This window comes from Cryptotermes secundus, unplaced genomic scaffold (genome assembly GCF_002891405.2).
Source record: "Cryptotermes secundus unplaced genomic scaffold, Csec_1.0 scaffold40, whole genome shotgun sequence".
Lineage (NCBI taxonomy): Eukaryota > Metazoa > Arthropoda > Insecta > Blattodea > Kalotermitidae > Cryptotermes > Cryptotermes secundus.
Window position 1 is genome coordinate 248,348 of NW_019730583.1, and position 14,108 is coordinate 262,455.

General features: G+C 39.0%; 1 protein-coding gene across 7 annotated transcripts in view; it reads right to left on the reverse strand.

The window, feature by feature from the left end:
* The window catches only part of LOC111866321 (diacylglycerol kinase eta), a 163,455-nt gene that overhangs the window by 23,289 nt on the left and 126,058 nt on the right, over nt 1-14,108 (reverse strand). For 6 of the 7 annotated variants that reach the window (XM_023855151.2, XM_023855152.2, XM_023855157.2 and 3 more), the window contains 6 exons: nt 9,064-9,220; nt 7,523-7,753; nt 6,818-6,920; nt 6,433-6,601; nt 4,167-4,267; nt 3,398-3,585 (listed from right to left, as the gene is read on the reverse strand). In XM_023855151.2, coding sequence (XP_023710919.1) covers nt 3,398-3,585; nt 4,167-4,267; nt 6,433-6,601; nt 6,818-6,920; nt 7,523-7,753; nt 9,064-9,220 — 949 coding nt within the window. The remainder of the gene's footprint in view (nt 1-3,397; nt 3,586-4,166; nt 4,268-6,432; nt 6,602-6,817; nt 6,921-7,522; nt 7,754-9,063; nt 9,221-14,108) is intronic. The other variant, XM_023855156.2, reaches the window with a different exon arrangement.

Genomic DNA, 14,108 nt, shown 5'->3' on the forward strand with positions numbered 1-14,108 from the left:
CGAAGATCTCTGAAAGTTCTTCACCGATTGCTTCGAAATGTTGACACAGCATTGCATTCGAGCACGCGCGTGTTTTTATATACCCATTATATAGATGGCACACCTGTGACAGGTAAAAACAGGTAAAAACATGTCACATGTTCTGAATCCAGCAGTCGTTTCCATAGTGACGCTAGAACAGTTAGCGTATACTTCCATGGAAACGCAATAACAGTGGGCCAATGCATAGGAATTGCCGAAAAAACAAACACGTTTCCCTGGAGATGAAAGGATAAGTGGTTCCATTGCGTAACAACGGATGAAACCAAACACTTCTACACGGTGTTCTGTCATCCATCAAATACCAACAGATCGTTGCTGTTGCATAGGAATTGCCGAAATAACAAACGCATTTCCCCGGAGAAGAGAGGATAATTGGTTCCGTTGCGTAACTGCGTAACAACGGATGAAACCAAACACTTCTACAAGGTGTTCTGTCATCCATCGAACCTGAACAGATCGTTGTCTAGGAATAACCGCGGCAACAAGCACAGAACACGTAGGATAAGTGGTTCCGTTGCATAACAATGGATGAAACCAAACACTTCTACAAGGTGTTCTGTCGTATATCAAATACCAACAGATTGTTGCCTAGGGCAACGAGCACAGAACACGTGAAATCGAACCCTGGGCGAAAGTGCCCTCTATTGCATCTGAAACCAGGTTATAACAGTCCAGCTCCAAAGAGTTTTTTGGTGACACTGGACGTGATAGTAATTGTACTCGCTGGTGTAAAAGTGAGCGTTCAATAACAAATTTGCTGAATCCAAGACGTACGTGGAAGTTATTTGTCGCACTGAATAGGAGACATGTGACCACAACAACGTTACATAGGTAACATGCAACATATTCTTATTATCAAAGTACACGTAAATAATGCAACAATTTAAAAGACATCAAGAATATGTCACTCACTAAAAGTGTATTTTAAGACTTTATGATGTTAAAATCATGTGAGCGGAAGCAATGCGTCGAGTAATTTCAAATCAAACTGGGGAAGAACGGGCAGACTGAGCCACAGCAAGGCGTGGCCGGACACAGCTAGTCTCCAATATTTTCTTTATCTATATAAATAAAAACGTAACTGTTGGTTTGGCTCTCCTCGAAGATCTCTGAAAGTTCTTCACCGATTGCTTCGAAATTTTGATATAACATTGCATTCGAACACGCGCGTTTTTATATGCCTATTATGTAGATGTCACACCCATGACAGGTAAAAACAGGTAAAAGTGTTAATTGTATTCAATATTAATATACTGTAACATGTTATACGTTGTCCATCGAATACCAACAGATCGTTGCCTAGGAATAACCATGGCAACGAACTGTTGAAACAGTGGGTTGTTGCCTAGGAATAACCATGGCAACAAACTGTTGAAACAGCAGATCGTTGCATAGGAATAACCATAGCAATGAACTGTTGAAACAGCGGATCGCTGCCTAGGATTGACCGTGGCAACGAACTGTTGAAACAGCGGAAATAAGGCATTTCTGCGGCAACAAGCACAGAACACGTGAAACGGAACCCTGGGCGAAAGTGTCCTCTATTGCGTCCGAAACCGGGTTATAATAGTCCAGCTCCGAAGAAATTTTCGGTGATACTGGACGTGATAATAATTGTGCTCGCTGGTGTAAAAGTGAGCGTTCAATAACTTATTTGCTGAATCCGAGACATGCGTGGAAGTTATTTCGTAAGTATAGTTTATTTTTTGTTGTTTTTCTTTTCATTTTCTAAGAACAAGCTTAGGTCGTCGTACTTGTGGAGCGGAAGCAATGCGTCAAGTAATTTCAATTCAAACTGGGGAAGAACGGGCAGACTGAGCCACAGCAAGGTGTGACCAGGCACAGCTAGCTCATAATATTTAGTAAACTGCCTGAAAATTCATCAAGCCTAGCCCACTTTCTTACAGGCACCATTCATTTTTTCCAGGAACTATTGTGCACATGGGGTTGGTTACAAGATAATGGCATCAGAAATAAATTTCTCTGCCCACATATTCACTGATAAATTATTCAAATGTCTGCCATTTGACACAGAAAATATCAACTAACATGACAAAACAAAGACTGGTGGACAGCCGCATCATACCAACAGGTTGCTTAAAAGAAGGTCATCAGTACACCTGTACATCATGTCTATTACAGATGACACACCATAATGACGCATAGGTGCATCAGACACAGTTACAAGGTTACCAGTTAACTTCATAGTGAACTGAAGATGTTATAATTAAAAACCTCTAAATATAAAGTTCCTGCTTTTCTGCATTCTGAACAATTTGAGTGCATACTTTAATAACATTAGCACTAAAAATAATCACTACTTGATGCCTCCTGTGTTTTATTTAAATTTACAATATTCAGTACATTCTTACAAAACAAAGCTGTCTCTGTTCCTAAGCAATATTATGGAGATAGTGCTACCATATTCTTATGTTGGCACCAGGTAGAGGTGGAAGGTCACTTGCATCCTCTGGCAGATGTACGTTTAGCAGGAGCCCCGGGTACTAAAATTAGTTTGCATATGATCCCCACCTCTACCAGGAATTGAATCCTGGCTGTGCAGCCTATATGAGTCAGTCACCTGACTGACTGACTGAGCTATATCAGCTTCTCCAATATTCTTAATCATGCCTGAACCAGTTGCACATGTGTGATGAAGTCGCTATTCACAATGGACACAATTTATTTTCTACTGACTGGTACTGTTTTTTTCACTTTACGTAAGATGCACAGATTTCAAAGTGATAAAATGGATGAGAGCTTATTTGAAAGGTACTAACAGTGCAGAATTAATATGTCAAGACAGCTGGTACCATAACCAATATTTGAATGAAAATCAACTTGCTTGGAGGTTTATTTTGTGATGAAAAGTGTTTATTTATTATGCTCAAATTAGTGAGTGAGGTGCAAGAAAATATATGATTGTCCCAGCAAAGTATTGTTACGTGTTTTCTGTGTGTCCCGCAACAAGTAAATCCATGTAGGTCTCATATTCAGTAGAGCCTTTATTGGACACTTCACTTATACAATCACGAGTACAATTATTATCCACTGTCCTCCTCGGCGGTTAATTCCAGACTTGCTTCTTCTATGGAGGCTAATACCAAACTGTCTTCTTCAGCGGTTATTGGCAGACTCCTGTTCAAATGCATTCAACCCCGTTTTATAACCTCAGCCACTGCTATGCAAACGGCCCTTTGTTTTAACCGTGGAAACTCATCTCTATGCAATGCTCACTGTTAGAATTACTGTATCACTATTGTTACTTCCTAGGCAACGGCCTGTTCTAGCGTTTCCATGGAAGTAACTCTTCTGGATTCCAAACATGTTACAGTATGAAGTTTTGACCACTCACCAAGAATTGTGATTTGGACAGTTTGGCACTGGGCAATGCGATGGTGCTGCAGGTTGATAAGGCGTGATGCTGCCATCTGTACAGAGCCGAACACAGCAACTACTTCAAGAATACGGTCATCAAAACTTGGTGCAAGGAAACAGTCATCTTCCTTAGTACCACCCCAAAAATTGGTCCCCCCCATGAAACTGGAACAGAGGAGCAGTGAACCTTTGGCCTTTGTTCCTTCAGTGCATTTTATGTATTCTGTGTTTCTCTCAACTTCATACAGCTGCTACTCATGCACATAAATATAATGGTAAAGAAAATGGTAAATAAATTCAGTTTTATCACTTGTAAATTTTAGGAACAGATTGGCAAAAAGGCCAATTTTAAATATCTTAACAAATTCAATATCTTGTCTGCATAAATAGAGGATCTAATTTTTCAGATGTATGGAACAGACTGCCATTCTCTATAAAATAAAATTGTTGCACATTCTCTTCAGTGATGTCATTATAACACTGGCCAGATTATGAAGAAGCACATGGAACTGAAGGTACAGACATGCTGGCTATAGTTTAACAGGCATGGTCTGAAGTCCTGGTTGTGTGTATGTACACTGACAAATAGATTTAGAAAGCCTTACAAAATCTTTCTATGTATTCCTCTGACAACTGCATAATTGTCTAGGCCCCACTTACAATATCACATCATTATTACTTTCAGTGCAAAGAGTCTGAGGTGATGATGAGCTATTTCAAGAGATGACAATCAAGTTCATGCTTACCTTGGAATGTTCAAAATGACGATACCCTGCAGAGAGGGCAGAGGAATTCGTTGTCCATCGCACTCCAACTGTACCCGTTGTTCCAAGTTCTTGTATGTTTTCTGCAAGAATTAAATCCATTATCACAATGTAAGTCAGGCAGCGGACTCAGTTTTGGACACCTGACACCAGTCACTATCATTACACACAATGTGATTAAATATTAATTTTAAAATTATTCCATAACCATAAATTCTTTCTAGAAATCCTCTTGCTACAAATTTTATATGCACCTTGTTTCCCTTGCATGCTACAAGCACACCTCATATTATGATCCTCAAATAAATACCATGTAAATGAAGAATATAGGATGTCCCAGGAGGAAAGGTCAACATGCGAGGTCATAGCATTCATCATTCTAAGCAAAAAAAGTGTATATGCACACACGTCCTATTCTGAATGCTTTCAAAGATAGAGCTATTTCACTGTACAGTTCCAAAGTCATTGATACAAAAGATATTGTAACGTGTTTGCGTTACTGATCCCACTTCTGATACCAATGTAACGTGTTTCGTTACTGAAGACGCCGTAGAGATGGTTAATTGGTTTATTTAACAATCTTCAAACAACGGCTACAATTAATTATAACAATATTACGGGTTTCCACACTTTACAAACCCTAGAACAAAATCTCTTAACACTCTCTTCGAGAGTCTTCACGTACTAATAATGCGGGAGCTATACAAGTCTCCCTGAATTACACACTCCAGATATGACTGGTTATCACTGGTTATCGCACACGCGGCTGTAGCTCGTAACTTGCGAACTGAGAAGTCGTTGATAACGCACTCGGCGACTGTCACAGTACAACTAACTGTGAATAGCCTTCGCTGCTCCTTATGTAGCCTCGATCGGACAATACGGCCACGTAATAGGCACCCTTGTTGCCTGGCGCTGTGTTGCTAGCAACGCTAGAGGTAGTAACCGCTGTTACTACCGTAACAATCCTGTTGCGTCACCGTTACGTTACCGTGCGGAGGAGGGGGAGGGGAGCGCTGACTCACCCGCCGCGTCACTGCTGGTGGGGGGGGGTTCTCCTTTGCGCAACATGTCACAATATATTCCATACTGTTTCTAATACCAGTATTTATTGTTCAAGTGACATAGTTGGCATGGCTTACCTATTATAATAAATTTCCAAAAATTCCATCAATATCAACACACTTTGCAACTTGGGCGAGGGCATGTCATGTTGCTTGTATGAGTGCATCTTGACATACATCTAAATTACTGTGTATGGTGAAATAGCTCTATCTCAGAAGACATTTGGAATAAGACACATGTTCATGTACACTTTTTTTTACTTAGAATGATGGATACTATGGCCTCTCAGAATAGTGACCTTTCTTCCTGGGTCACACTGTACAAACCAAGATGTTATCTGCAATCTCACATTCTCCATACCCCGTTAATTAATCTCTCTTATGATCAAATATCCTACTCAGAATTCATTTTCCTTTTCCTCTCAGAACAGAAGATACATTTTTTGATTCACACATACAAAAAGAAAAGCTTACAAAATTATAATTTTATTAATATTTATTAAAAGAAGCAAGAAAAGAGATCATAAGAACTGAATCACATTCCTATCAGACATTGCATATAAAATTCTTAATGGCATGTCCACATTATCATCAAATGCAATTTTCACTGACCTTCAGTCATTTCAAGGGCCATTTCAAATAAAGGCCTAATTAAGTATTTTGAGTTCTTTGATAAATTCTGGTGCATGTCAACATACAACAGTTTCATTATGTAAGCAATACCCTATACAAGTTTAATTTACTTCAGTTATTTTAAGGGAAATTTTATGTGAGGGCCTAATTAACTTTGATGTATATCTCATCAATCCTTTAATGGATCCTGATGAAACTTTAATTATGATGCTTCTGTTATATGAAAATTATCACATTTAAGTTTCATTTAGTACAAATAGTTTTAAGGGCCTATTTTAATAAAGACTTTAAGGCACTCATATATTTTTTGAGCTTTGTGATAGATTTTGATGAAACATGATCTATGGCATTTCTATTACATGAATATTATCAAGTAAGAGTTCATTTCCTTTTATTAACTGACAGGAGATATGTCATTCACAAACAAAACATATGATTTTTTTTTACAGGTAGCAGTCGCCTATTCCTGTCTGACATATTCCTATCAACAATACAAAGCCAGGGGGCATTCAAACTATCCTCAGTTTCCCACGTGGATGATGGAACTTTACCTGCAACCATTCCTTGCTCCCCAGCACACCATACCACATATAGTTCTTGGCTCGGGAGCGGCATTTCTCAGGATGTTCCTCTCGCTTCTGATGGAAATCAAGTGAGATCTTGGCATCAATACCAATTCCGAAGTAGTTGTTCATCACTGCACGCTCATAGTACCCTTCTCTGGAACACAGCATTCATGTCTGTCAGTCATCAGGCAGATGTCTCTCATACATTTACACAGGAATGAAGTCCTACAGTATATCACTATAGACAACAGAGAGACAAACAGACCCATTGCACTTAAAAGCAGTTTTTGCTTAGAGGGGAGGGGAAAAGAAGCACCAAATGTTGGCACTAAACTTCCACAGACTGCCATCACTTCTTGCTAATACTTACAGCAGTGTCTCATCAGGATCCATCAAGGGTGAGGCAGCAGCACAAAGTGCATCAGCATTGGCAAGCAGTACCTTGCTCACAAGACCCGCACCTGCACTCACATCTGCAACGCAGTCAGTAAGTTCACCAAATGTCACTACTGAATAAGCATCACTCCTGGTTCTTATATGGGAGGTTTCTGGTTCAAATCTCAACTCAGAGGTGATCTAGGACAGCTTTCAACTAGGATGACTGAGATTTCTTTTAGAATTCCTCAGTCCCTCCAGAAAAAAATTTGGGATAGTATTTCAAAATAGACCACACCTGCCTACATCCACAACCTACCCAACTCATCACTCACAGATATACTACTGTCTGATTCTAAATAACCTAGCAGTTAAGTAAACCAAGAATAAATCATCAAATACTCAATGAGATAATTCCAAGCTACTTCATGAGAAAATGGAAGGCATATTTTACATAAGTACATTTATTTCTAGTTTGCTTTAAAAAATATAACATAAAACAAACTGTCAGATTGGCACAGTTCTAAATCGAATATTCTTTACAAGATTTGGTGTATATCTTCGGTATCATATTCTGTCAAAACATTCTCTTGACAGCCAATATGCTTCATGCAGAATGACTGCAGACATATTAAGCAGCATTCTGTACATGCACACATGAAATGACTCACAACAGTTCCATCTTACTTGTCACACTCACTTGGCCACATTGGCGACCGGACAAGAGGGTTAATGATAGGGAGCCTCTTAGTTGGTGACCTTTCCTCAAAGCGGCTGTCTTTCTCAAGGCTGCGTGACCTGCTCCGCCCCGAAGCAGCCTTGGTACCAGCTGCTATCACAGCATCTGGGGCCTTCAGCAGAGATCCACTTGAGATTCGTCGGGTGGCTGCAGGAGAGCAGTTCAATCCTGACGTGGGGGACATTACTGACACTGCAACAGCACAGAACTTGAAGATTAAATTGACTGGAAGCTAGGAATACTTCTTCATATGCTTTCTTCATAAATGTTACTTTTAATGCAAATATAATTATATGAGTGATCACATCCCTGAGGGAGGAATGAAGACTGATAATATTTTATAAGGGTTTTACCAGTTTCTTAAAGACAATATGTCAACTGCAATGATTATAAGCACTGATGATGGATTCTAAAGCATATACCTGGAAGAAATATGGACAACTGTAAAAAAAAAAGTCATGACAGAAAATCTTCTGTACTGAAGCTCAAACTAGAAACTTCCAAATATGAAGCAGGCATGTTAATGCACTACATGTGACAACTGGTATAGCATTTTAATATGAATGAATGTATAAGGGGTGGGCCTTCTTGGCCTTTGCACCGTGACCACAGTGATCTATTGTGCCTTTAGCATTTTAATATAGAACACGCAAAAGACATGCAAAGGCAAGGAAAGAGTGGACAGAGAGAGAAGAGCAGCACACATCACAGGACACGGCAGACAAACAATCCCAGTGAGAAGATCAGCAGTTGATAACGATTACATGCCTTTGAGACAAGTAGCAGCAGGACGATGGAGGAAACTCTATGATGAATAGCATCTTAGTTCATATTTGTCACCTGGTACTGTTAGGGTGGGTACATCAAAGATGAGACGGCCAAGACATGCATCACAATGAAACCAAATATGAGGATCAAATTCTGGTTTGTAAATTTTATTGGGGAGAGGGGGGGGGTACTTGGTAGAAAGCTGAAGACAAAAATATTATAGTGGATATTAAGGGGTAGGTTGTGAGGATGTGAACTTGTTCAGGATATTACAGTGAGTGCCAAATGCTCAACTTGGAACCATGGAACATTATGTATAATTGAATACAATTAATTTCATGGCATACAGTCCTCTTTTAAGAGATTACAAGTTGGTCAGCTGTCAAGATATTCTCCACCTTTTACACAAGCTGAAGGTTCAGTATTGTGTTCACAGTATCCTGCCACTAGACTCTGGCCTAAGCCAGATGAATCCAGTCCATATCTTCACACCATAAGATTTATTTTGATGTTATTTTTCCATACATACCTCAAATCATCAAAGTGGTTTCTCCCCTTTAGGTTTCCAGACTGAAATTTTGTGTTTCTCATCACTCTGCATATAGATAAATGTATGACAATGAACAGAGCATGTAACTTCAATATTCAAGAGATTTTTTAAAATTTGTTTCCTTCAGCATATGTAAACATATGTCTAAATTTTACTTCACAACATTCTTACACTGGCTGCTCACATCTGTTCATGGTGTCCTCACTGAATCTCAGTAACATATCATCTCCATCATCTGACATCACTGGTGACGGAGGGTCCACAATCACACTGATCATAGGAGGGAATGCTTTCACTGGTATCTTGATGTGTCTTGCAGCCAGTGCTTCCCTCTGCTTTGCCTGACAGTATTAAGGATAAAAATATTATGATCCATAAGCATGCATCACCAACACCAACATGAATAACTCAAATGTTGACAGATAAAAATTGATAACAAACTGCTGAGATGAAATTACTGAGAAACAAGATTTGTAGAGTTAGTAAATGTATATATTTCCTTCCTCTTGTTTAATTAATTATCTCAAAAACCATGTTAAAAAAAATGCAATGGGCTTATTTATGTTTCACTTTTCTCTACAACTTTTGTTCAGAATGTTTCTTCTCTGATAAATAATAGTAAGTTATGCTCCAGTTGCACACAGGAATACAAGCAAGACATCATGCAAAGTATTAATTATCATTATCTAAATTTAACCCCAAATGGAATGTATGAACATATTGTGACGTCACTCGCGAGACCGCAGAGTTCATGTGACCCCTACTTCCTGTTGCGCCATTCACATTATTTTATTAAACTCTTTAATATCAAACTTCATGAAAATCCATTCAGAGGTTTTTCAGTCATTACATTAGAGATATTGACATAAGGACAGACAAGGGCTGCGCCATAGCTCATTCGGTTATTCACCGGCTTCCCACTGTGACAGCCCAGGTTCGATCCTAGGTCTGGTCAAGTGGGATTTGTGGTGGACAAAGTGGTGCTGTGGCGGGTTTTCTCCGAGTACTTCGGCTTCTCCTGCCAATCTTCATTCCACCAAATTCTCCATCACCATAATCACATGGGCACCCAGTTGGACTCCACCCCCCACTAAGCAAATTTAAAAAAAAAAAAAAAAATTACACTAACAACTTACAAGTGGTTTCCAAAATGATGTATTCACTTCTGCTCTGAAGATGGAAGCANGTGATGAATATGACCACTGCTAGGCAATGGTTTGGTAAGTACTGCCTGAAAGCCGGAATAGCAATGAACAGAAGCGGAACTCCATTGATAAGCAACGGTTTGGTAAGCACGTTTTTGTGACAACAAACACTTTACATGGGTACGTGCATGCAACAAATAATTTCCATGGATACGTGCTAGACTATAAAAGTGGTCGTGCAGACAAGAATGACAGCATTCATCAGACAGCCGTTCTTCAAACCAGTCATAGCAAAAAGGAGAACCAAGAAATAATTAAGAAATTTTTCATTCGTCACAGTGGAAGAGAAGACACTCGTGGTCCAGTAACGAACGGAATGAGTCTTAGACATTTACTGATCATGAGCTGTTACGACTGACTGTAATTAGGGGTGGTTGCAATAGCAGGGCCCATAAATCCTATCATCCAATCAAGAACCCATTATTATTAGTCATGCAACCCCTCATATGTGACAAGATACTTTACAGAGTTTTTATGTATGTCCTCTTCTTCCCCAAGAAGTTACATTTTCAAAAATGTATCATTACATATTTACTTCTGGGTCCCAGCGTTTCTCCCATGTTAAGAGCTCAAAGGCAGACAATTAATGTCGCTAAACACATGAATTAAAAAAAGTACCAGGCATGCCTCAAGGATGACCATAATACTGATCAGTGTGGTGTGGCTGTCTAAATCAGAAATGATTGAACTAACTAAACGACAGCATAATTCAAGGTTCAACACTACAAACACAAAAGACTGCCATGGGACATGAGCCTGGGCCAGTTCCATACACCTCCATTCTCCTCCTTGGTCTCCTAGGTAGGTACTTTCCAAAGGTATTACATTTTTAGTAAAATCCAACAGCTGTTATTACATACTAGTGTATTTTTTATATACTGATGTAAGCGCTCCAGTTTTAAGGTACAATCTCCAGTGTCTCATTACCTAATGTAACAACATTCTGTTGTTAACAGCAGTTACATATCAGACTGTTGAACTTTAATTACATACAGCTTAAAACTTGTAAAGAATATTCAGACAATATATGTAACTTCTAAATTAAAATCATAACTTTCTTGCAACCTGCCTAATAAACAAGCCCATTCCTCACCATATACACTTTAATTCTGATGAAGGGGGCAGTATGTTCCTCTGAAATATCAATATCCTCTTACATGATCATATAGTGTTAAAACCCAGAAGGTTGTAATGTGAAAAATGTTTCAGTATACTTTAGGAATGACAGTAGCAGGCTGCCACCTCTGAAGTTCTATCACAAATGAAACCTTTGGTAAATGGAATTAAAGAAAGAAATTATATTCCAGAGTGACAGGAATAAATGTTAGGATTTTGTGTAGATAAAATGTAACATAACAAGATTTATAACAGGTAACTTTAAAGCAACTAGACTAATAACTACATCTAAATAACTCTAAACACTTTAATGCACTACTTTAACAATTCAAAACACATCTCTGGTGGACAATAATTTTATATGTTGAAATGAGGAAGCCCTTAAAAAGATTGAATTTACCAGGGAAATTATGGGAAAGGAATCATGGACAATGAACAGAGTATAGTAAAATCATAAATAGAAAAACAATTGAGATTCCATTGCAGTTGCGGGGTGATTATGGAAACTGGAAACATTACAGGACATGTAAGTCTTATTTGAAAAGCACCAAGAACCATTTTTTGTATACCCCCCATAAACCAGGGTACATATAGCAGTGCCAGTTACTTTTCCTTTCTTGATCTCTTTCACTTTATGCTTAAATGTGCTGACATTACCTTAACCTATATCATGCAGGAATGTGTTAGGTAACTCAGATTTTCAGTGAACCAAAATCAATTTCCATTAAATGCTGCAACTGCACAGCATCATACAACATATTCATAATGCATTATTTAAGCCTGAAACTCCAAACAAAAAGTACAATTTTAGGAAGTAATCCATTTATCCATTTATGAATTTTTAGTTATCTGACCTTTACACCAGCTTACTTTATGCTCCTGTAAAATGAATCTGATTAATATCGGTGTTCAACTGTTTCTCTTACTCTTGAAAATGTTCACAGCATGACATGTTGCGCGATGGAGGACACCCCCTCCCTCCCCCAGCAGTGACGTGGCAGCTCTGGCCACAGTAACGTAGCCCCCCCCCAGGCTACCTGGCACCACTTCCTACTGTGACGAGACACGCAACGCAGCTGTGACATGGGCAACAGGCAACAGCGAACAGAATAAAAGCTGGCTGAGCAGCAAGTGAGAGTTAGTGTGTGATCAGGAGTGACACAGCTGGAGTATAGCAGCAGTCGCGGAAAGAGGAACTGGACGTGTAATTGTGTAATTGGAAGTGTGTGATACAGGGACACTTGTATAGCTCCCGTACTGTAAAAACGTGTAGACTACTGAAGAGTGTGAAGAAATTATTGTGAATAGCGTTATAAAGTGTGAAACCCCGCAACAGTGTTATAATCAATTGAAGCTGATACTTGTAGGTTATTAAATAAACCAATTAACAATCAGAACGGCGTCTTCAGTAACAAAACACGTTACACTGGGTGTCAGAAGTGGGATTCGACTTACACACATGACCAACAAGATTTGAACTCAAGACACGTTACAATACTTTACATCTCTACTGTATATACTAAGGCTTGGCTACTGACATAAAATATCAGCTGCCCTATGGAAACCGAGCTGTTTTGAAGAAATAAGTTTCTTGTTCAAGCAAATTATACAGACTCCACCCTTCCAGACTGACTGCTCCAGAGACTGCTGAAGGTTGCAGGCACTCAAGTAGGCATGACAGAATTCTCACAGTGTGACACATGCATAACAGTAGCTGCAAAGTCTCGTGAGAGGACAGTCCAGCTAAGTGCTGCAGGTGGCAAGTTAGCAGTGAAGTACAGAACAAAGAGTAGCTAGTTCAGTTCAGTGCAGAAAGAAGAAGATATACAGCAGTGTGTGTTGGTTGCTATGAGTCAGTCAGTGCAGTCTGTCAGTGAGTCAGTGAGCCAGGCAGAGTAGTAAGTCAGTTTTCAGTTCAATTTAGTGATAAGAGTGAAGCTGAAAGAAGAGAAGGGTGCAGAGACTGGGCAGTAGTATTATGGTGAAATGCTGAGTAGATGAACTGATATCAAAATCATATGTGGTTACTGACACTGAGATAATAACTGCTCCAAATAATGATAGATATTACAATACCACAATCAGACTCAACATGCTAATCTAGCAGTAATGCTCTAGGCTTTATATTCAGGAGGTTCTCAGTTTGAATCTTGATGGGGAAATTGGCTATCGTGATTAAGGTTTCTTGAGGTTGAACTCAGTCCCTTCAGAAAAATTCTGGGATAGTTCAGCTAGGTTACATCAGCTTTCTTACAAATCTTTTTCAATTCATCATTTACCTATCATCTGATCATTCCAAACTATATATTCTGCGATACTCAAGCATTGTAAAATAAAAAAATCTACTGTCTTTACTGGAATGGTATCTTAACCTTTAAGGGACAGGCCATTTAAATTCCGGTAGTGGCAGCAGGACGGAGTTAATTTAAAAGCCCGCCATTGTAGAGTAACAAAAATTGTAATCATGTTACTCAAAATGCTGTGATTTCTACAATTTTTGTGAAAAAAGAACGAAATAAACGCTACTTTTATCTAGAAAGTATATAGAATCAGAAACTGTAATTTACAGGTTTTAGAATCTGTAAAAATTGTTACATTGATTAAAAAAAAATCCCCAATTTTGGGCGTCTGTCCACAAAAATGCATAAAGCTTCTGCATAAAACGTTTCAGCAGTATAAATGCATGCTGCTGACACATGGCCTGACTATAATATCTGGAGGAGAGAGCATGTTTATGTTTTCATTGCACATTCTCCAGTAATGTTGGCTTCTTGTATATGGGGGTGTGGGTGAGTTCTTAGCCTTCTTTGTCCTTATGAAACTCTTGATTGTTTATACACAGTATGTGGGACTATCCACACAGAGGCGCTGTTCTTGGAATATCATCTCATTCCACTTGCTTCCAAGT